The 21,065-nt window shown below is 39.1% G+C and overlaps 1 protein-coding gene across 1 annotated transcript in view; it reads left to right on the top strand.

Annotated features, from left to right (window-relative positions):
* Positions 1 to 14,115, top strand: part of LOC149199545 (COP9 signalosome complex subunit 2-like) — a 208,056-nt gene extending 193,941 nt beyond the window's left edge. Inside the window, exons 7-12 of the mRNA XM_089399404.1 lie at positions 12,364 to 12,551; positions 12,650 to 12,718; positions 12,816 to 12,906; positions 13,021 to 13,155; positions 13,669 to 13,784; positions 13,935 to 14,115. Of these exons, the coding sequence (XP_089255530.1) occupies positions 12,364 to 12,551; positions 12,650 to 12,718; positions 12,816 to 12,906; positions 13,021 to 13,155; positions 13,669 to 13,784; positions 13,935 to 14,025 (690 nt within the window). The 3' untranslated portion in view covers positions 14,026 to 14,115. The remainder of the gene's footprint in view (positions 1 to 12,363; positions 12,552 to 12,649; positions 12,719 to 12,815; positions 12,907 to 13,020; positions 13,156 to 13,668; positions 13,785 to 13,934) is intronic.
* Positions 14,116 to 21,065: the final 6,950 nt, after the last annotated feature.

Here is a 21,065-nt window from a genome sequence, read left to right on the forward strand (position 1 = left end):
AACAATGAAAACCCCAAAGACTTTTGCATTATTATTATTCCAGAAAAATTACAAGAGAGTTTCAAGAGTACACGATCCAACGATAGAATATCTTGAGAAAAAAATTACTTTTAATTTATAGATAAATCCTCGAAGTGGAAAATAATGACTAGTTTGCTTGATCTTCGTCAAAATAATCTCGACTGTTGATAAATGCTTGATCATCTTTTAATCTCCACTGTAAAAAAACTTTATTTTTGGGAAATTTTCGAATTTCTCATTTAACCAATTTTTTATTAGCTCAAAAATAATTATTTTCAGTGAGTTTCCTTAAAAAATTGACTTTGACTTAACCACCAAGGTCCAAGGGTCCAATTTTTCTCAAAATTTTCAATATTCCCTTGGTGCGGGACCTCCAAAAATTAATTTCTTTAGGACCCACGAATTTTCCACTTGCATAATTTAATTTCTCTAGGACTTTAATTTTGATTCTAATTAATTAAATTTCTGGTTGGGGATTTTAATTTATGTTTGCTAGAAAATTTAGTTAATTGACACTTGAAGGGATTAATAATTTTTTCCACCCTTTAATATTTTAGCCATGGTGTCTAAGTATGAGGGACCATGCACCAATTTTTTTCTTATATAAGGTAATTACATTTCAACCCTCAAAAGGGGCACAACCATTCGTTATAGACCCTCAATTTATTTCCCAATTCTGCGACTCAATATGATCTAGTGGACCAAGTGATTTGTAATAAAATAATTTAGCTAATTAGCTCAAATTATTCCCAAATCGCTTTTACAAAAGACTCGACTAAAACACGAAGATTCACCTAAGACCTTGACGATAAATTCCACCCTAGCTTTGGGGTGAGGTTGGAGGGAAAAACTTTGCCGATCATTTGTGTTTAGAAACACAGCTGAATCAGTGAGACGAAAAACCTCCTAGGATGAAATTCATTGCCAAGATAATAGGATTACCTAGGTTGTTACATACATACATGGTCTTACTAGAATAATTTACATTAATATTTTGTAGAATGGGTTTACAACTTTGACAAAATGACAACTGATGATGATGAATCCAAGATGATCTGAATGCTCGAACATGATGGAATCCCTTTGTGAAAAAGTGTACTGCTATAGGGTAGTTGACACGGAGTGGTCAACAGACTGCTTGTTCTGAAACTCACACTCCCTTTTGGAATGCGCAAACCTACTCTATCTGTCTTGCTTTGCCTTCAGCTGCATCTTGGAACCACTCGCTTAGCCTTTCCGAATGTCCTTCTCTGGAAAAATGGCACACGAATTGTAGCCCCAACAACTCGAACTGGCTATCCTGGCAAACTCGCATGACCTTTTGCAACTGGAAAATTGTGGATCTCCTCTAGAAAACTGGAACTAGAAGTAGCCTTCAGGAAAATCTAGAGATTCCTCCCTTTGTGTGTGCAAATTCTCTTCCACCCAACACCGATTCTACTCTAGCAAACTGCTGCAAAACCCTCTGCTGGAATCACTATTCCGGACAAATCAAATTTTCATGCAACTGCAACTGGAAAATGAAACCCTTGCCCAACAATTCGCATTGCCTAGCTAGGCACTGTGCAACCCCAAAAAATTTCGGCCTATTGCTCCCTTTGAACAACAAAAAATTCTTCTTCTGCGTCTGATCTTATTCTCTGTCAAACTCGCTTTGATACCATGTGAAAATTTCTATGAAATTTTTATTGCAGCAACTGGAATTAATTCTTCTAACGTTAAATTAATTATGCAGTTTATTGCTACGACAACAACGAATTAATCACACTGCAATCTTCACAAATAAAATACCGTGGAAAATAAAAGCGTTAGAAATTAAGAAATGCTAGCGCACACATATAAAAATAACACTGTTATTTTGGACAAAAGTCCTTGGAAAAATCCAATGTGGGAAAACTAGTTGCAACAATTGAGGGTTTATATTATTATTATGCAGTAGAAATTTTGAGTACATGTCACCAAACTAGCGACTCTACACGAGAAATACTGGAAAAAGTTTACTGAGGGATTTTACCGTTTATTCGAACAATCTCGACACCTAACCGCCTCTGAAAAGCAATCCATCCACCTTGCTCTGCACAGTTCTTGCGTCACCGCTACGCAGACCCTCTCATGCTCAACCTGGAACTGCTACCAATCAAGCCGTCATGGCTGTTGTTGACTGGGAAAATTCTTCTCCGACCCTCTGGAAAATCTTCCTGATCTCTGGCGCTGAAAATGTTCTCCCCTTTAGCTAAATCGAACTCCTTTGCTGAAGCAACTGTGCAGTCCTTGCGCTGCTTTGTGGAGAAAATTTCGGCCTCCTCTTTTTGACTCTCAGGAACTAGAAAATTTCCTTTGGATCACTGCTGACCTCTCCTGCCACCTACTACTCGCCTCTTGGCTTGATCTCCATTGCTGAATCACTCCTACACTTAGGAATTTGAACTGCCTGGGCATTTAAGTATTTGCACTGGTGTGTTCTCCTTCTACCCATCGACCTCTTCTTATAATCTCCAATTGGGACTCTAGCGACCAAGATTAAAACTTAATCGATGGCTGAGAGCATCTCCAAGTCGACCCGTGTGAGTTTTTAGAGAATTTTCACTTTTCTCAATTAATTACTATTAATTAATCGATTTCCCTAAGTTAGGCATTTTTTAATTATCGATCAATAAATTTAATTGAGCTATCTCTAGGTGAAATTTCTAGAAATGATTTTTGGGTTTTGGAGAACAACTTTGTTTTAGCCTCCTCACCAAGTCGTGAGGCGCCAGCCTTTGCATCACACCTACACAGGCTCTTGTACGCTCTGCTTGGGAACTGCAACTAATCAGGCCATCTGCCCAATTCAGCCTTTGAGAGTGACTCGCTGGCCCCTTCCAGGAATTCTCCTAGCCTCCAACAACTGAATTGACCCTTTGACTGGCCAAATCGAACTCTACCTCTGAAGCTTTTGCATAGGCCCTGCGCAACCCCACTGAGAAAACTCAACCGTCTTGTCGCTGCCTCTCTGGGACTGGAAGACTTCCTCCGGACTAATTGTCTCTGCATGCCCTCTCTGACTTGAACTCTTCTGGCAAAATACTACTCTCTAGAAAATCGAACTGCCCAGGAAACTCACTCACCAAGTGTGTTTCTCCATCTACCCATCAACCTCTTCTTATAATCTCTAGTTGGGACTCCAACGACCACAATTAAATCTTAATCAATGGTTGAGATCATCTTCAACTCAATTTGTGTGAGTTTCTTGAGAATTCTCACTTTTCTTAATTAATTACTATTAATAAACCATTTTTCCTAAGTTAGACTTAGGAATTATGGTCAATTAATTTAATTGAGCCATCTCTAGGTGGACCGTGGAATTTCTAGAAATGATTTCTGGGTTGTGGAGAACTCATGGGTTTTAGTCTCTTCCACAAATTCTTAAGACTAGAACACCATTCGATGCTACAAAAACCAACACAAGACAAACAAAAAGGCTATGTAGACCAGCATAAGATACATAAAGAGTTTCAAGTTGGGGAACATGTTTATTTGCGGATTAAACCCAAGAAAAGTTCCTTAATGATTGGGTCATGTGCCAAGTTGGCACCACAGTACTGTGGGCCCTTTGAGATCCTTGAAAGGATTGGACACAATAATAGTCCGTGATGTTTTCCATGTTTCTTTGCTTAAAAGTTATGCACAAGATTCTAATCATGTGATTGATTGGTTTGTGCTACAAGTGGAACCAGAGGGAGAGTTCCATCTAGAGCCACTATGCATCCTAGATCGGAGGAGCACCATGCTCCAGAATCAAGCAATAGAGCAAGTCAAAGTGCAGTGGAGGCACTTTGGGCTCGAGGAAGCCACTTGGGAAATGGCTGACTCAATGAGGGAAGCATATCCCTTTTTGTTTGCTGGTTGAAGCAAATGTACATGTGTAAATATTGTATAGAGCTGTACATATAAAGCTCCATAAGAAGTATGGGTTTACTTATGCTGTCTTTTATTGCATATCGGTAAAGAACATCGCTTACGGTGTGTTTCCCCAAGGGGGAGGGTTTTGTGACAACCCCAATTGCTTAATCTCATTTTGCATTGTAAATATTTTCATAAAAGAATTACAGGATGAGTATGGGACACAGATTCCAGAGACTGGGTGGTTGCTTGCTTGAGATGTCTAGTTTACTTGTTGCAAGAGAGATGGGATTGTCTGGGGATAACCATTGAAGGCTGGTTGCTATGCCTTTAATGGACAAATATGTCAAAATTTATGAATTGCAAGAAGGTATGCCAAAACCATACCCCCTTGGGAGTTTTGACAAGCAAGAAGGACACAACAACAAATAAAGCAGACCTGTGCTGTTAAGAAGCTACACCAGAGCACACAGGAAGGAATGGGTTGTTGAAACTGCAGTAACCAACTGAGGACAGAGGAGTATGTGGCCCACTTGCCATGGGTTGGCAGGATATGCTGGTAGTGTCATCTGTCAGAAGTCATGCAGTTGCGGATTGGGGAAAAACTCACAGAAAGAAAAGGAAAAGAATCACCGTGCACGAGAACTAGGGAGTGATAGATCCATTGTGAGTAGGAAGGCAGAGAGAACCACTGTGGAGGTGAACACATAGAAAAGATCACTGTGGAGAAGCATATGCAGGAAGGCACTTTTGGTCCATTCCAGGGCTCCCAAAGGAGCTGCCTTATTTTCTGGTTGAGCAGTAGGGGACAGGAGGAGCTTCTCCAGGTGAGGGTAAACCTCGGGACACCCAGGGGGTTGGAGGGTGGAGATGGCTTTTCTCTGGAATCCTATGACAACCTGGGTAGAGGTTTAACTCTTGGATTCTTGGCAAGAAGTTTTGGAGTCTCCTTTTCTTGTTTGTTTGATTTACAGTGGGTTTTGGATTCCCTTAGTGGGTGGAACCATTGTGTTATATGCCTCAGGGTGGAGGTAAAGCCTCTGGATTCCTTGGAGTTTATGTTTCAGGGTGGAGGTGAGGCCTCTAGATTCCCTGAAGGTTATGTTTCAGGGTAGAGGTGAAGCCTCTGGATTCCCTGGAGATTTCTAGCTGTTGAACAACTGAAGGCTGGAGGTAGCAGGCCTCTCAATTCTGTGAAATTGTGGACTGCTATGTGGTTTGTGGGTGGAAAGGGGAGAGCCTTTGGAGTCTCTGTTTCGACCAACAATTGGTAGACAATCCCTTGAGCAAACCTTCTCAGTCTCTCGAATTTGACTCGAGGGTGATAGCTCGAAGAGAGCACTAGCTACAACTATCTACAGTTGGGTGGAGAGTCATAGTCCCTGACTCAGTTGCCCAAAAAACTCACAAGATAAGTACTATTATGTATCCTTTACATGTTAATGATTTTATGTTGCATTTCTGGTTCAAATGGTGTTTCTATGCACAAGGAAAATACATGATTGTATGTTGCATTTCTGGTTGAAATGGTGTTTGCTATGCACAAGGAAAATATGTGATTGTATTGTTACTGTTACACAATTAACCGATGGACAATGAAGAATATAAAAGGCATTGGAATAACCCATAAGAGGCTTGATTTGATTACAAAAATATTTAGAAGAGGACTTCTTGTTACAATATGATGCTTACATTTGTGATAGTCTGCACTGGCATGGCTCTTGTTACAATATGGTAACGCTGAGGATTTTCCTCCTCCCTTATTCTTATTGATCTGTGATTTACATGAGGGGCATCTTTAGCCCGTTGTAATGTGTGCCCAGGTGATGGGTATGCACATTCACTAGAACAAGGATTTTGTTTAAAGGATCTATGAGCTCTCATGACTAGGGCGTGACCTTATAGGATGGGTTGACCTGATGTTTCAACCTTGCATTCTCAACAGAATGCATTCTCGTTCTACTTGCATTGATATTGAATCTCCTTAGGTTGAACACTGTAATTTATGCCATATCTTGGTAATGAGATGATGTGGCAGCTTCTTGCTTGAATGGATGGTGATAGCCATGGTGTTCCAGGGAATGTTACCTTTTGGAGGAATAAATCTCTAGTCCCTGCTAATAGCCAAATGTCATGGAGACTCTCGACAAGCACCACAGTGTTGTTGGCCAGGTCATTGCAAGCCTTAGGGTGCGCATTGGAGTGTGGGTCTTCAAGGAGTACTGGTCTCCTTGTGGCCTTCTTGGTACCTCGTGAAACCCATGGATCCTGAAAGGAGAAACCTGTGGTAAGCTCAAGAGGGATAACACCGTTGGGTGCCTTAGCAAACTCTAATGGTTGTGGCGAATTGTTGGCGAAGGTTTGGACATGGGTAGAACCCTATGTTGCCAGGAAACGTGGGTTTGGGGACGGGTACAGGTGTGGGGACGGGGATGGGTACGTCATTTTTCGAAACAGGGTGTGTGGGTTCGTCGGCGGTATATATATATAGATATAAATATTATATTTTATAAATTATAATATATATGAATTTGTATATTTTTCAACTTTAAACAAGAAAACTGAAATATTTATGATTTAAACTTTATATATATATATATATATATATATATATATATATATATTATATTTTACAAGTTATAATATATATGAATTTGTATATTTTTCAACTTTAAACAAGAAAACTAAAATATTTATGATTTAAACTTTAAATATTTAAACATGCACATCATTGAACATTCAACATTCACAATGAAATTTCAAAATTTCTAGTTTGATATCAAGTGCAAATTGGAGTTTACATATTAATAAGAATCATGATATATGTCCATTGTCATACTACATTCAAAATTTGTCTTAAGGCATCTCCAAACAAGAACTGGGAAATTTTAAAATACTAAAATAAAAATATCTAATAGTGAACAATGGCTTCCTCAAGCGATGTCATCAACATCACTCAGATCTTCAGTTAGCATGCTCTCCAGGTAGGGATCACTCTCATCTTGAGGCTCTTGCTCATCCATAGCAATTGGAGGTAGCTCAATAAGGCCATCTGGTTGTATCTCCTCGTCCACACACATAGCATCGTTTGTGTATTGATCCCATCTCTTGAAAGGACCCTCGTATCCAGGGTCTTTTCGAGATATGAGACGGTGTGCTATGAACGTACAATAAGTTCTTTGCCTTCTTTGAGCCCAACATATTTCTCTTTACTAAATGGATAAAGGCATAAGTACTCCAATTCCTCTCGCAAGATGAAGAACTAGCTACCTAGAATATTAGGGGAAGCCCATTAAATTAATTAAAAAATAAAATATAAAAACTAAAATGAACCCCAAATAACCCAAAAGAACCTGATTTTGGGGTTCCAAGTACCCATCATCAGGGTTCTCTGTACCCGTCAAGACAAATGAACCCAATTTTTTAATGAAGAACCAAGTTCTTATGGGTTCTTCTCAAAAGCACCCGAACCTGAATCCGGTACTTGGGGACGAGAACCCGGGACGGGTTCGAGAACCCCACCCTCGGGTTCGGGAACCCATGCAACATAGGTAGAACCATCGCAGCCAGGGCAAGGTAGAACTATTTTGTGAATGGCGCATAGTGTCATAAGGGAGAAAAACCTTACGAAAAACTACCGGATTCAAGATCAAGCATGTTTCTTATGATCTGGTGAAGCCACCTTAATTTTGGGCATGGCGAAGTTTTGCTGTGAGCGGCGTGGTTGTGACCTTAGGCTTAGGTTTAACCTTATAGTCTTGGCTGCTCAACCCAATCTACATGGCCTGAGAAGAAGCCTCAATTTGGAAGAGGTAGGATTAAAGGATGGATTATCCCTATCACCAAGAGGATGAGTAGAGGGATGTGATACACCAGAGTTATCTTTCCCCAGAGGGAAACATCAAAAGCGCTCAGAAGACATGGTCAGGGTATCCTAGAGAGTTATTGCCGGGGAAGCACGCTAGGGATAGCGGAAGCTTGACCCCAGAGGAAAACAATAGAGGCTTACCAGAAGTAATTCTTGGGGAACACCAAGAGTTAAGCCAGGGATGGTGGAAGATTGACCTCGGTAGTCCCACCTTGGAGCAACCCGATGAAGTACGCATGAAAGAAACAACTAGGGTAGCCTAGGAGTATTTTCTAGGGAAATGGAACCCAGGGGTAGTGGAGGTCAGACCTCGAAAAGTCCACCTTGGAGGAAACTAATGATGGCACACCGGGAGTTATAGCCTAGGCTTAGAGCCAAGATTTGGTGTGTAAGGAGCGGGTCGATAGCTAATTACAACTTGCTATGTGGCACTGGGAGGATTGGCCACGTGGGTCCATGTGGTAGGGTTGATGATGTGGCAACCTTAGATTCATCGAAATTTTAAAGGATCATTACTTCTGATCTAGAGGTCAGATTGAGGTGAAATTTTACATCACCGGATTCGTCTTGACGAGGGTCCATGTGGTAGGGTTGATGATGTGGCAACCTTAGATTCATCGAAATTTTAAAGGATCATTACTTCTGATCTAGAGGTCAGATTGAGGTGAAATTTTACATCACCGGATTCGTCTTGACGAGATGAACGCAACGGTGATACTTATTTCTAGTTTTTAAGACAAATAAATTATTATTACTATACCATCTCCCCAACTGTTATAAGGGAGGTTGGATTAGCAATTGAACATCTTCCATCGAGTTTAAGGTGGGGAGGTGTTTACAGTCGTCAGGGGACCAACTAATGCTAGTCCACATCTTGAGTGTATAGATGTAATGGAGAGAGCAATAGTGGAGATGTAAGTTACCGCTTTCCTTGGCCTGCTTTTTCCACCCCTTTTGTGCGCCTTTTACTTGTTTTTGATAACGCTTTTAACTGGTGCATAACTCAAGGATCAAAGCTTTCTCTTTATGATATAGCAATTATGAGACAATTTCTCTTTCATCAGGGTTGAGACGTGCAAGGGTTCCTTATGATGAGATGGAGCATGAATTGCTCAGTAATCGGGTGATGGCTAATGAGGGGGTAGAGCTCGTGCTAGGCTTTTTCCCATGCACTAATTTTTGTCTTGTCCATCTTTTGCATTTTAATGTTTTCTTTTCTTTTGTTGTGGCCATCTTATGTTTTTTCATTCTTTTCGCTGCATCAACCTCTAAGGAAAAGTTTTCCAGACCTACTAAAGGATGTGGATGTGCGAGTGCCAAATCCCAGTGAACCAATGATAGTTAACTTGAAGGATGGAGGTGGTATCAAAGGAATGATGAGGTGAAATATGTTAAGTGTGGAAAGGGTAATGGACATGCTATTTGAATCAAGGTATCCTAAGTGGTGCCCCTCCTATAACCTTAATGCCTTGGAAGAGGTCCCACTGGACTAGGGCTAAAGACTAGCCCCCTTGGTAAGTTGAGAGAACAAGTTTAAAATCAAAATTGGTCAATCATCTAGATCACCCCTTTATTCTTATTAAAATGCCCAAAACATTAAGTAAAAGCATTCGATTGCAAAATGGTTGTAGTACTTGTTAAGTGGTAGGCTGGTAGCCCACTTTCATCCAAGAGGAATGCTAGATGGTGAGAGGTGCATGACTGGTGCAAATGACGGAGGAAACTGGCATATCATCATCAATGAGAAAATTTGTAGGGTTACTAGTTGGTTGGTTGTCCAAAATAGGACAATTTTTTTTCCTATAGGGTTACCCATTTTGGTGGGTAACTATTACTATTGTAACAAAAATGGGTTTATTATGTGGTAGGTTAACATAATCACAACAGACGTAAGAGGGTTGAATCCTCACATTATTCTGTCCAAAATGAATCATGGTTCATTATAATGGCAATCACAACATGCTCAAGGGTCTCTCAATATAAAATCAAACACAAAATATAAGTGCAGAATAGAGACTCACATGAAATGAAAATATACCTCAAATTCTCCATCATTCTTACCAAAATGATGTAAAATGTAGCCCAAGGGGAAGATCTCCTCAATTCCCACATTCTCCACCATTACAATGTAGAGAGAGCTCCTCTTTATATAGAGGAGAGTGAGTCTCTTCTCTCATACAGATAAAATATTATTATTTTCTAACTAACTCCATGACAAGTCCCACAAATATTTTAATAAAGGAGTTAGATCTGTCTTAAATTGGTTGATCATGTTACAACATGTGAAAGTTAGCGTCTCAAAGGCAATTTTCCCTCATCCAAAAGCAATAGTAATGTGCTTATGAAGGGGATGCACCACCAAAAATAGGCACAAACCAAGTCAATTTCACATGGAGTGCATCCTCCAAGGTTGTGTATATGTGCAATCACTCTACATGCGTGAATTGTAAGGAAACCAATTCTATGGATGAATGTGCAAGATGCCATGTAGATTGAGCACTCCACAAGAAAAGATGTAGTCAAAACCCCAAAATAGCAAGTAGATTATCTCCACAAAGCAATTCCAAAAAGATAATGAATAATTAGGGTTTTGACCATGCCAAAATCGTTGAAATACATACATATATATATATATATATATATATATATATATATATATATATATATATATATATATATATATATATATATATATATATATATATCCAAGATTAACATGAAATTTATCCATAAGTGCACCCTCCAAGCATATCCAAAAATTGCGAGGAACCTTCCACATGTGCACACTCCAAGAATAATCTCCAAAAATAGAAAGGATACCAAGTACAAGAGCATGCCAAGTCACATGTGTGACCCTCATGTGCCACACACCTCATGGTAGTGACCTCCATAACCACCCCAAATAAAATAATATACCTGCCAAGTCAAAGATATTGTTTTGCAGTGTGACTTCTAATTGAACCATGAGACTCTTGTCCCTAGTGTTTAAACTTTAGCCACACACTTTTGTTCAAAAGTTCAATCTCAGGTCTCTTCTCTGACTTGGGCTTAAAAATGCCTCCTGTTATGATTTTCTTCTTGAGAGAATGTGATATATGTCATGGTATTGATAGGAGCCATTATTAAATTATAAGAAAATGATGAAGTAGTGAAACATGAATCTTCGATTACTCGCGATTAATCGCGAGTCAAACTGTGCTCTTCCCTCAAATGATCTAATTCAACTTTGGGCTAGTCAAACTTGCGTTGACCAAGTTTGACTCATGGTCATCGTGAGTTTGACTTGCGACTCACCTATTAATTGCGATTTAGGTGATTTTTAGCCCTCAACTCGACGAGCACAGGTTTTAACTTTTAGGGTTCCTGCATTTTTCACTGCGTGGTTTAGTTAGGTTAAAAATTAAATGTCAGTCTGTAACTGACTTCTCATTGCTCAGGCCTGCAACTCATACATTGGGAAGGTAATAGAGGCATGGTTTCAGTTTCAGTTTACTTCGCGTAATAGTGTTGTGTAATAGAGGCGTAGTGTGCAATGTGCTCTAGTGTAGCTTCAATGTGTGCTCTGTCAGAGATTTCAGTAGCAAACCATTGTCGTATCATTTCAACAACAATCAAGAGGTTTCAGTTGCTACTTTTTACTGATTAATATGCATTATTTTATAGACTTTTAGAAGCAGATACTTCTGGTTCTATGTAGTCCTGGTTAGGAGCCAGAACTCAGTGCTTTGGATCATGTTTGTACTGACGACATATATGAGATACTTATTCATTCATGATAATTTGGACATCTATTGATATTATGCATTGTTTGGACATGGATTTATTGAATATCAATGAAAAATGTTTTTTTTTTTTTTTAATTCAATATGTGTATATCTTTATTTATTGAATTCACCGATTTTTTCCCAATTTTTCCCCGATCTGATTAAAACTCTTCGCTCTTTTTCCTTGCTGATTTATTGTTGATTCCAAGTCTGGTAACATGGGGATGTAGCCATATATCCAAAAGAATAAAAATGTAAATTCAATATGTGTATATCTTTATTTATTGAATTTACCGATTTTTTCTCAGTTTTTCCCCTATCTGATTAAAACTCTTCGCTCTTTTGCCTCGCTGATTTATTGTTGATTCCAAGTCTGGTAACATTGGGATGAAGCCATATATCCAAAAGAATAAAAATGTAAATTTAATGTTACAAGAATGATTATCACCATTGAACAATGTGATCTCTTTTATATAACATTGAGTGGATGGGTCAAGATGAAAAACACTTTTTCTTTCTGATCTAGAAGTTAGCTTCAAGCAACTGTGTTTTGATAGATTTATTCTTTAGAATAAGAAATAATTTTATGCATGGGTGAAAATGTTGTGTCACACACACACACACCTCGAAAGCTGATTCTGCAATCAATAATTGCTGGTGGAAGAGTTAGAAAATACAGGTAAAACATTTGTTTCTGAAGTCCTAAATGACCTAACTGTGTCCTGAAATATTGGTCTTCGACTGCTTCTTGGTAAGGCTGCCTCTTTGTTTCCTTGTTTTGCATAACATATTATGCTTCTTCCTGATAAAATAGTTTCTTTGATGCAGCAATTGTACAACAAAGCATTGACTGTCAAATCTGCGATACCTCATCCCCGCATCATGGGCATTATTCATGAATGTGGGGGTAAAATGCATACAATGGAACGACAATGGGTTGAAGCAGCTACAGACTTTTTTGAAGCTTTCAGAAATTATGATGAAGCTGGGAATCAACGCAGAATTCAATGCCTCAAGTAGGTTGCTAAAAGCTCTAGTTGAGACATTTTTTTTCTTTATTTTATCTGATGTGCTGTTTCACTGTGATAAATAAGTTTGCAATGTACCTTTGCAGATACCTAGTTCTAGCAAACATGCTGATGCAATCTGAAGTGAATCCCTTTGATGCCCGGGAGGCAAAGCCGTAAGTTGGCAGGCTGAAAACTTATAGTAGTTTTGTTATTGGGAATGAAAGTTGTGCTCTCTTTCTTATGTTAATAAAAAAATACTGCTTGTTGCAGCTATAAAAATGACCCTGAGATCTTGGCCATGACCAATCTTATTGCAGCATACCAAAGAAATGAAATATTGGAGTTTGAAAGAATACTCAAGGTTAAGTTTTGTTTGATGTTAGTGAATTCTGGTTCATTTGAAGCAAATTTTCTTGATAATCTTTTTCTTCAATCCATACAATAGCTGTATCTAGCTTCCCTCTATTTTTTGCAGAGCAATAGAACAACAATAATGGATGATTCTTTCATTCGCAACCATATTGAAGATTTGTTGAAGAACATAAGGACACAAGTACTTCTAAAGCTTATCAAGCCATATACGAGAATTCGGATACCCTTTGTATCAAAGGTGAGCTACTGATCCTCTGCTAACAAGGCCTTTGGAGTTGCACTTCAATTTATTACAGGGAGGGAAATGCCCTAAAATTGCCTTTTAGCTGGAACAGCCCTTATCGTATACCCCTGGCAGCTCTGTGATCTTTTCCTGTGATTGCTTACGAGCATTCAATGCAAGAAGAAGAGGGTGGAGGGTGCTAAGATGGTTTCCTTGGTTTTATTCATCTGCTGTTCTAACTTCTAACTCTAGTGACATGGTTTTTGGAATAATTTCAAAATATCTATGGTTAGATAAAATTATTTTATTGATGTCCAATGGATGACCACAAAAGTAGGTCAATGGGACCAAAAAAGTACAACCAGTTTCTATTACTTTGGAATTCATAAAAAATGGTTGAAAGTAGGTCAATGTGACTAAAAGAGTAAGACCAGTTTCTTTGACTCTGGAATGTATAAAATATTGTTGATTGTGGGTTTTTGGTTTGAACTTTGGACAAACTGAACATTCTCATGTGTTGTTGACCAGGAGCTAAATATTCCAGAGAAAGATGTGGAGCAACTTCTTGTGTCTTTAATCTTAGATAGCCGAATTCCAGGGCATATTGATCAGGTTAATCAGCTTTTAGAGCTGGGTGATGTTAGGTATTTATCAATGGCCCCACTTTTTGGAGTTTGTGTTGTTTGTAGTATAATATTTCTTGCTTGTTTGAACTTTGGATAGACACGTATAAGTTTGTTTGCATTTGTGTAATTAATGGATGGGCTATAAAATGTTTTCCTCTATTTTTGCAGATCCAAGGGTTTGAAAAAATACCAGGCCATAGACAAATGGAATACTCAACTTCATGCTTTGTATCAAACAGTTGCATATAAGATTGGATAACTTTGGACGCTTCTGTGATGGCATATGACAATTGCCTTGTTTTGCCTTGTAATAATGGCTTTTGATCCATGGTTTTTAGCTCTTTGTTTATATCTGCTGAGGCATTTTGATTTGTACATCTTGAGTTGCCTTTTTGGATTAAAATTTCTTTCTGAAAAACTATATTTGAATCCTAAATGACTTGTTCTTTTGGGCTAATTGTGTTGAACATAGTGGGCATTATTGCAAAGTTTCATTGGAATTCTAAATGACTTGTTCTTTTGGGCTAATTGTGTTGAACATAGCGGGCATTACTGCAAAGTTTGAGAAACTGGTGATCCAGCGACTTCAAAATTTGATTTCCCAAATATGAAAACCAAAATAATTCAACAAAATAATGCATATAAATTATGCTCAGCTATGGCATAAACAGATCATAGTCTTTTTACTTTTTTATTTTTATTTTTATTTTTTGATGTAACCAAGCATACCACCCTCCACCCTGTTACCCACCACTTTGTGGGTGATATCCCCATGAGAATTTTTTCTCCATGATGAGCCCCAGCTGGCAGCCAGCAGGCAACAATCCCTTGATGCCTCTTACTAGCTCGTTATACCATTTCTCTACCACTTGAGCCAACCATGTGGTCCCTCACCCACCTGTATTGATCGTATGTTTGAAGGTGGGCCTCCTGAATCTAAAGGTATATCTTGTCATTTAGTAATTGAGTATTGGGTTTACTTATCATGGATACTTCTGAGTGTGGATTGATGGGGCAATTTGGCGGAAAGAGTGGGTTTAGTTTGTGCTATTGTCCCCTTGATCTCTTTTGGTTGTTACCCTTGTATCTTAGTCCTGTGAGATCTCCTTTATTGACCATTTGGTTCTAGGGTGGTACTACTTGAGAAACCCCGACTTTGAGTGCGTGGTCCCGCTCCATTACTTGCACATATTACTCCCTTTCCACTCACTATGGCCCCATTCATCTTTTCTCCCACCTGGGTCCACATTTCCATTTTGGGTCCACATAAGGCCAACCTCCCTATCCCCTTGCCCCCACCTTGGGTCAGGCCTAGAATGATGCCCTAGAGGTTGAAGCAATTAAAAGAAAAGGCGAAAAGCATAATTGGCCACATTTAACAGGAAATTGTACCACAAAATGCAAAAGATGGCCGAGACAAAATAATTAGCACGTGGGAAAAATCCAATGCATGAGCTCTACCCGAATCCATGGTAATCACCTTGGGTCCTAGATGAGCCTCTTTTATCATTCAGGATCCCATGATTGTCCCAACCCCTGGAGGGCAATGAACCGCCCTACCTAAAAGGGGGTAATCACTGCTATATCTTACATATTATGCTCTTATCCTTTGAGCCCTGAGCAGTGAATTAAAGAAATTCATAAAAGACAAAAGGAATATAAAGAAGGGTGAAAAAATCAAGGTCGGGGTACCTCATGTACCATGATTTCTCCCTCCTACACATTACATACCTAGGTGTGGGCTTCCCCTTATCTAGCTACCCCTATACCCCATTATGTGGCCCAGAATTGCCCCTCATTCGCTATTGCATTCCACTTATTTGTCACTTGCCACTCCCATTAAAGGGATGTACCTTGGGCATACGATCTCCTCTAAGGGCTAAAACCACCTAATAAGGTACTTGGCTAACCCCCTTTGAAGCTTGGAGACACTAGTACATGCCAAAGCCCACTATGGAAGGGCATGCCATTATGAAGTGCCCATTTTGATATCCATGCTTTGTAAGCTCTCTTACCTGATTATTTTAATGAATGATTGTACTGGAAGCCTAAGGGACGCATTGGATCTTATGCAGGATTACAGGCGATTTCCATTTGGGTTTGGTCTCCCTATATGGGGTCTCAACCCCCCCAAATGTCTACATTGACACATGTAGGGTGCGCATAGAGAGCCGTGGGCCTTCACAACAATAGACAACACTCCACGAATCTTCATGGATGCTCAAAGACTACTAGCGATCCACTTTTGGGATGATGGTGATATGCTTGGTACATTATGCCCAGCAGGCTCCCACAGGAGCCCCACACTTTTGGTAGGTGTCCTAGGACTTGTATGATGTCATGACAACATTCATTCCATCACTTGGCCCCTTGCAGAGGATCTACAGGAATCTCCGATTCATATGGAGACCCATGGGGTCATTTGTGTGCCCTCAAACCTATTGGGAGCACCACAGGTCTACTACGTGGAGAACAAGGGGACAACCCCTTGTCCATCATATTCTGATCTGAAATGGGGTTTTGATAACTTGTTATGCTTACAAGAACCTCCCACTCCATTAAACAAAAAAAATGATCTAGCTTATATATGACATTTGCAGAATTAAATACTTGAAACAGGTGTATGTCTTTTGTTTTTAACTGTTTAAGTGCTTTAAGTCCATTTGTTTATACTGATATTAAACACATATAACAACCATATAATGCAGTAAATAAACAACCACACATAACAACAAATTTAATCTAGGAGTTCACTCGAATATCGTGGGCTACATCTCCTTGAGCTTTTGTCATCTTGACTTGGCTCTTTGCGATTATGACAAAGTTTCTTTTACAAGTTCCACACTTAACTCCAAAGGTTACTGAACTGAACCAATGGGCTTAGAATACCATCTATATCCCTGTCATGGTTGTCATCACTCTGCAAACAGATCTAAGCTCCCTTAGACTTGATTCCTTCAATCAATGCTCTGAGCTACCCCGAGCTTCTTGATGGCACTAACTCCTTCAGAGTACTTTAAATGTCACTGAAACCTCATCTATTGTCTCTAGCACATATCAGACACCGAAAATAAACTGATCATTTGCTCAAAATGAGCTCTATATTCCCAAACTAGGCCTTCCTCCACGGTTGGCACTGTGTTGCCTGAAACTTCCCTATAGCATCTCGGTCTTTAGAAGTCTCCAAATGCTTCTGCAAATCCCTGCAATGGATTCAGAAGGCTCATTACAGTCAGGAATGACTGTTGGTTCGCTGAGAACGAGTACCGGTAGCCCCTACAACTTCCTCCAACTCCTGGTGGCCTTGAGTTCCAAAATCTTCCTAGATGAAAATCTCTATGAAGATGACTTCTTCAGCTTCTATGGATTATTCCATTGGCTTCAGAAGGCTCCAATTAGCCTAGCTAGCCTCTTGTTTCACTCTCTATGGTTGAAAACTGCCCTTGGAGTGCATTTAGTCAATATCCCCTAGGGATACTCCACCAAAATTGGTTAACTGCACCTAACTCCAGTTAAAATGGCATATCCGCTTAAATTTCTCCACTCCTCCAAGTTGAACGTCAGAGGTAGCCGTTACCATAACTGTTGGGCGTGCATATGCTGGCGATATAACCTCGACGGTTAGGCTAATCTGGCAGTCATATTAACGTCAATTGCATATACATTATTTGCAACTGTCGGTTATGTTGCGGGACATGTGAACAATTTCATGGGGCCGCTGGCAGTCTTGACCCCCAATCCTCCGACCGTTAAAAATAAACATGCACTGCAAATGTTATATGTTAAGAAACAACATCGGGTGGAGGTGGTAGAGCGTTGTCCTGTCTTGTCGGAGGTTGTGGGTTCGATTCTGCTGGACCTATACAAAATTTTACATAACCATTCCAAGGCCACGTGGTGGCCTCCGAGCTTGCCACATGTCGGCACTTGATTGGTCCCCAAAAGGGAATATTCTAGGGAATATTCCAAGGAATATAATTGAAATATTTTTTAATATTTCCAAAAACCAAATTAATTTTGGTCAAATGTCCAAAAATTACAGTTTACTGTACTTTTCAAATTGCGATAACTCCTTCATACGATGTCGGTTTTTCAAACCTTTCGTGGCCCCAGAATCAGGAAGATGAGATCTATTCGGTCGCTCAGGTTCGACACTCTTTCGAACACTTTGAAATTTGAGCTATCACTTAGGTCATGGATCAATATCTGATCACTCCTCTCCATTAGGAATCTTTTGGACCCCAAAAGACTGTTATACTGTTCTGTACAGTAGATGAGAGTACATCACCCTCTTTTTTTCAGCCTTCATACACTTGCCTTGCATGGCTAGTGCCTTTGAACCAAACTCGAAGGTAGTCAACACTTCCCTTCCTGGATGTGCTGGTCCCCCTGTTAAGAACTGTGTTCCTTGAACTCATTCAGAATTTTTGTTGAGAAGTTTACAAAAGGTAGCTGAACATCGCTTCCTTGATCATCGACCCAAGGTGGCTCAAACAAACATGAGATTACATCATAAATATATGCATACTTAACTGAAATTTGCATATGTACCAATGAAAGTATGTTTCACTGTGTCAAGAAGTCAAACCACTTCTATGGCGACTTTTGCTGTTGCAAATCTTATTTTGACATCTTGCCAAAAACAACATAATGCAAAAAACAACTTGACGACATAAATTCACATTATGTGAATCAACATCATGTCTCTTACATCTTGGTGTACAAATGTTCGACTAAATCACAAGCCGACAAAAACATCCATTTTCAAACAACTAACTCTCCAAGTCAAGCATGTACAAAAAGAACTTGATGATTCTTTTTCAAAGTAGAAAGAATTCCACCTCTTGTGAAACACTTCATCATTATCTCCGTTTTTCAATCAAAATCAACTTTTCCAAGTTAATATGACATTGCATGCATGTTTAAACAAAGCAATCGACCATCAAGTAAATTACACATACATGTTCAAATACAATGAAATCATCAACATTCCTTTGTTCATACATACCATTTTCATGCATGTATTCCATTCTTCAACTTTCTCTCAAGCACAATCATAAGTACAAGATCCTCAGGCATATGTAAATGTACTTACAAAGCTGAAATAACATAATTTTGCTGCAATAAAGCGAGTCTCATACTCAACTTTTCCATTCACCTTTTCTGGTAAAACCCCGCAACTTGTATTCTATTGGCAAAGAAATGTATCAAATCAAAAGACATGCAACCTTTAATTGGATAAGAACTCTAACCATTTCTTACCAATCCACATCAAAGGCGCTTCCTTTAACTGCATATTGACATCAACATGTGAATCATCCTGAAACACATCAATTATGGAAACTTCCTTTCCATTCTTGCCATTCTCTTTTTCCACCTTCCTCAAATTTTGTGGAAGCATTGTTGGATTCAAAATCCAACATTTTTTAGCAATATGTCCTTGCTTATGGCAATAATTGCAACACATGTTCATCCTCTTTACAACATAATTTGCCTTGTCCAATGGACCTTTGGCTTCTTGCCTCCTTTTCTTCAAAAGTTTCTTGTATGTGGCCATTTTCTTCCAACATCTAGAAACACTATGGTTAACCAAACCACAAAAGGAACATGCAATTTTTTCCAATGCTTATGTGGAAATTTACCATGCTTAACATAATCAAAAGAAATGTGATTGAAATCAGATTTATACCTTTCTCTTTCACCTTTGTTGCCTTCATGAGAAGGTGAATTGAATGAAGAAGTGGCTCCCTTTGGAACACCATCAATCTCTTCAATGATTTCAGAGCTTTCACAACTCCCTTGTTCAAGTGCATGCTTATGAACACCTTTTTGCAAAGTATGTTTCAAACAATTGCATTCCCCATGAATACAATCTTTACAAACTTGAGGTAGAGAACCTAAAATGAAACTCCTTCTAGGAACTGTTTCAATTGCCTTCATGGCTGCTTTGGAATTTTCTCCACAATATTGTCCATAGCCAAGGCCCAAATACTTAGGCCTTTCTTCAACCATTATTGGCTCAACTATGCCTTGTGCATGTTTGCCCAATCATTTTCCTTCATAGCCCATTTTTGACATCAACTTGGTCCCTATGCCTCTTGTATGTTTTTCAAAAGAACCAACATAAACATTCTTAGAGGAAATTGAAGACAAACTAGGATTGTTTATCTCTTCTTCAAATCGATGTTGGACTAAGGCTTTTTTGGCAACAAGGCGTTGTGTCTCCAACTCATGCATCCTTTCTAGGTTCATATTTGCAATATGAAGTTGGCTCTCCATTTCCTTCAACTTGTCAAAATACATTTCCTTCTCTTCCTTCATGGAATTCAACTACTTTCGAAGTTTGGTGCTCTTCCTTTCATCTTTATACATTTGTTTCACCATATCTATCATGATGAACAAGTCTCACTTCATGTCTTCATCAAAGAATCTTGTGAAGGAGGAGGATTTTGAAAACTCACTTGTAGAAGTTGTCATTATAGAAATGAACAAAAGAACTTCAACAAAATTCACAAAGCTTTCAAAGAACTAATGGCTGTAGAGTCAAACTCTTATTCAAGCAGCCTTTTGCAAACAAACCCTCTTGTGCTTCAAGGGTTGCCTTGAGGTCCTTTGGGTAAGGAGAATGCCTTCAGCCCTTCTTCCTTCATAAACTCAAGCAACAGTCAGTTTACAAACAATCAAACAGTGAAATTCTTTGTACTATTTAAACACCTTTCAAGTCAAACAAGCAACCTATTGCTCTGTCAATCAAGCAACCTGCTCTGATACCACCTGATCTGAAATGGGGTTTTGATAACTTGTTACGCTTACAAGAACCTCCCACTCTGTTAAACAAAAAAATGATTTAGCTTATATATGACATTTGCGGAATTAAATACTTGAAACAGGTGTATGTCTTTTGTTTTTAACTGTTTAAGTGTTTTAAGTCCATTTGTTTCTGCTGATATTAAACACATATAATAGCCATATAATGCAGCAAATAAACAACCACACATAACAACAAATTTAATCTAGGAGTTCACCCGAATATCGTGGGCTACGTCTCCTTGAGCTTTTGTCATCTTGACTTGGCTCTTTGGGATTATGGCAAAGTTTCTTTTACAAGTTCCACACTTAACTCCAAAGGTTATTGAACTGAACCAATGGGCTTAGAATACCATCTATATCCCTGTCATGGCTGTCATCACTCTGCAAACAAATCTAAGCTCCCTTAGACTTGATTCCTTCAATCAGTGCTCTGAGCTACCCTGAGCTTCTTGATGGCACTAACTCCTTCAGAATTCTTTAAATGTCACT

Source organism: Pinus tabuliformis, chromosome 2_1 (assembly GCF_031772625.1).
Source record: "Pinus tabuliformis cultivar Carrire ecotype Pingquan chromosome 2_1, CPIR1, whole genome shotgun sequence".
NCBI classification, from domain to species: domain Eukaryota; kingdom Viridiplantae; phylum Streptophyta; class Pinopsida; order Pinales; family Pinaceae; genus Pinus; species Pinus tabuliformis.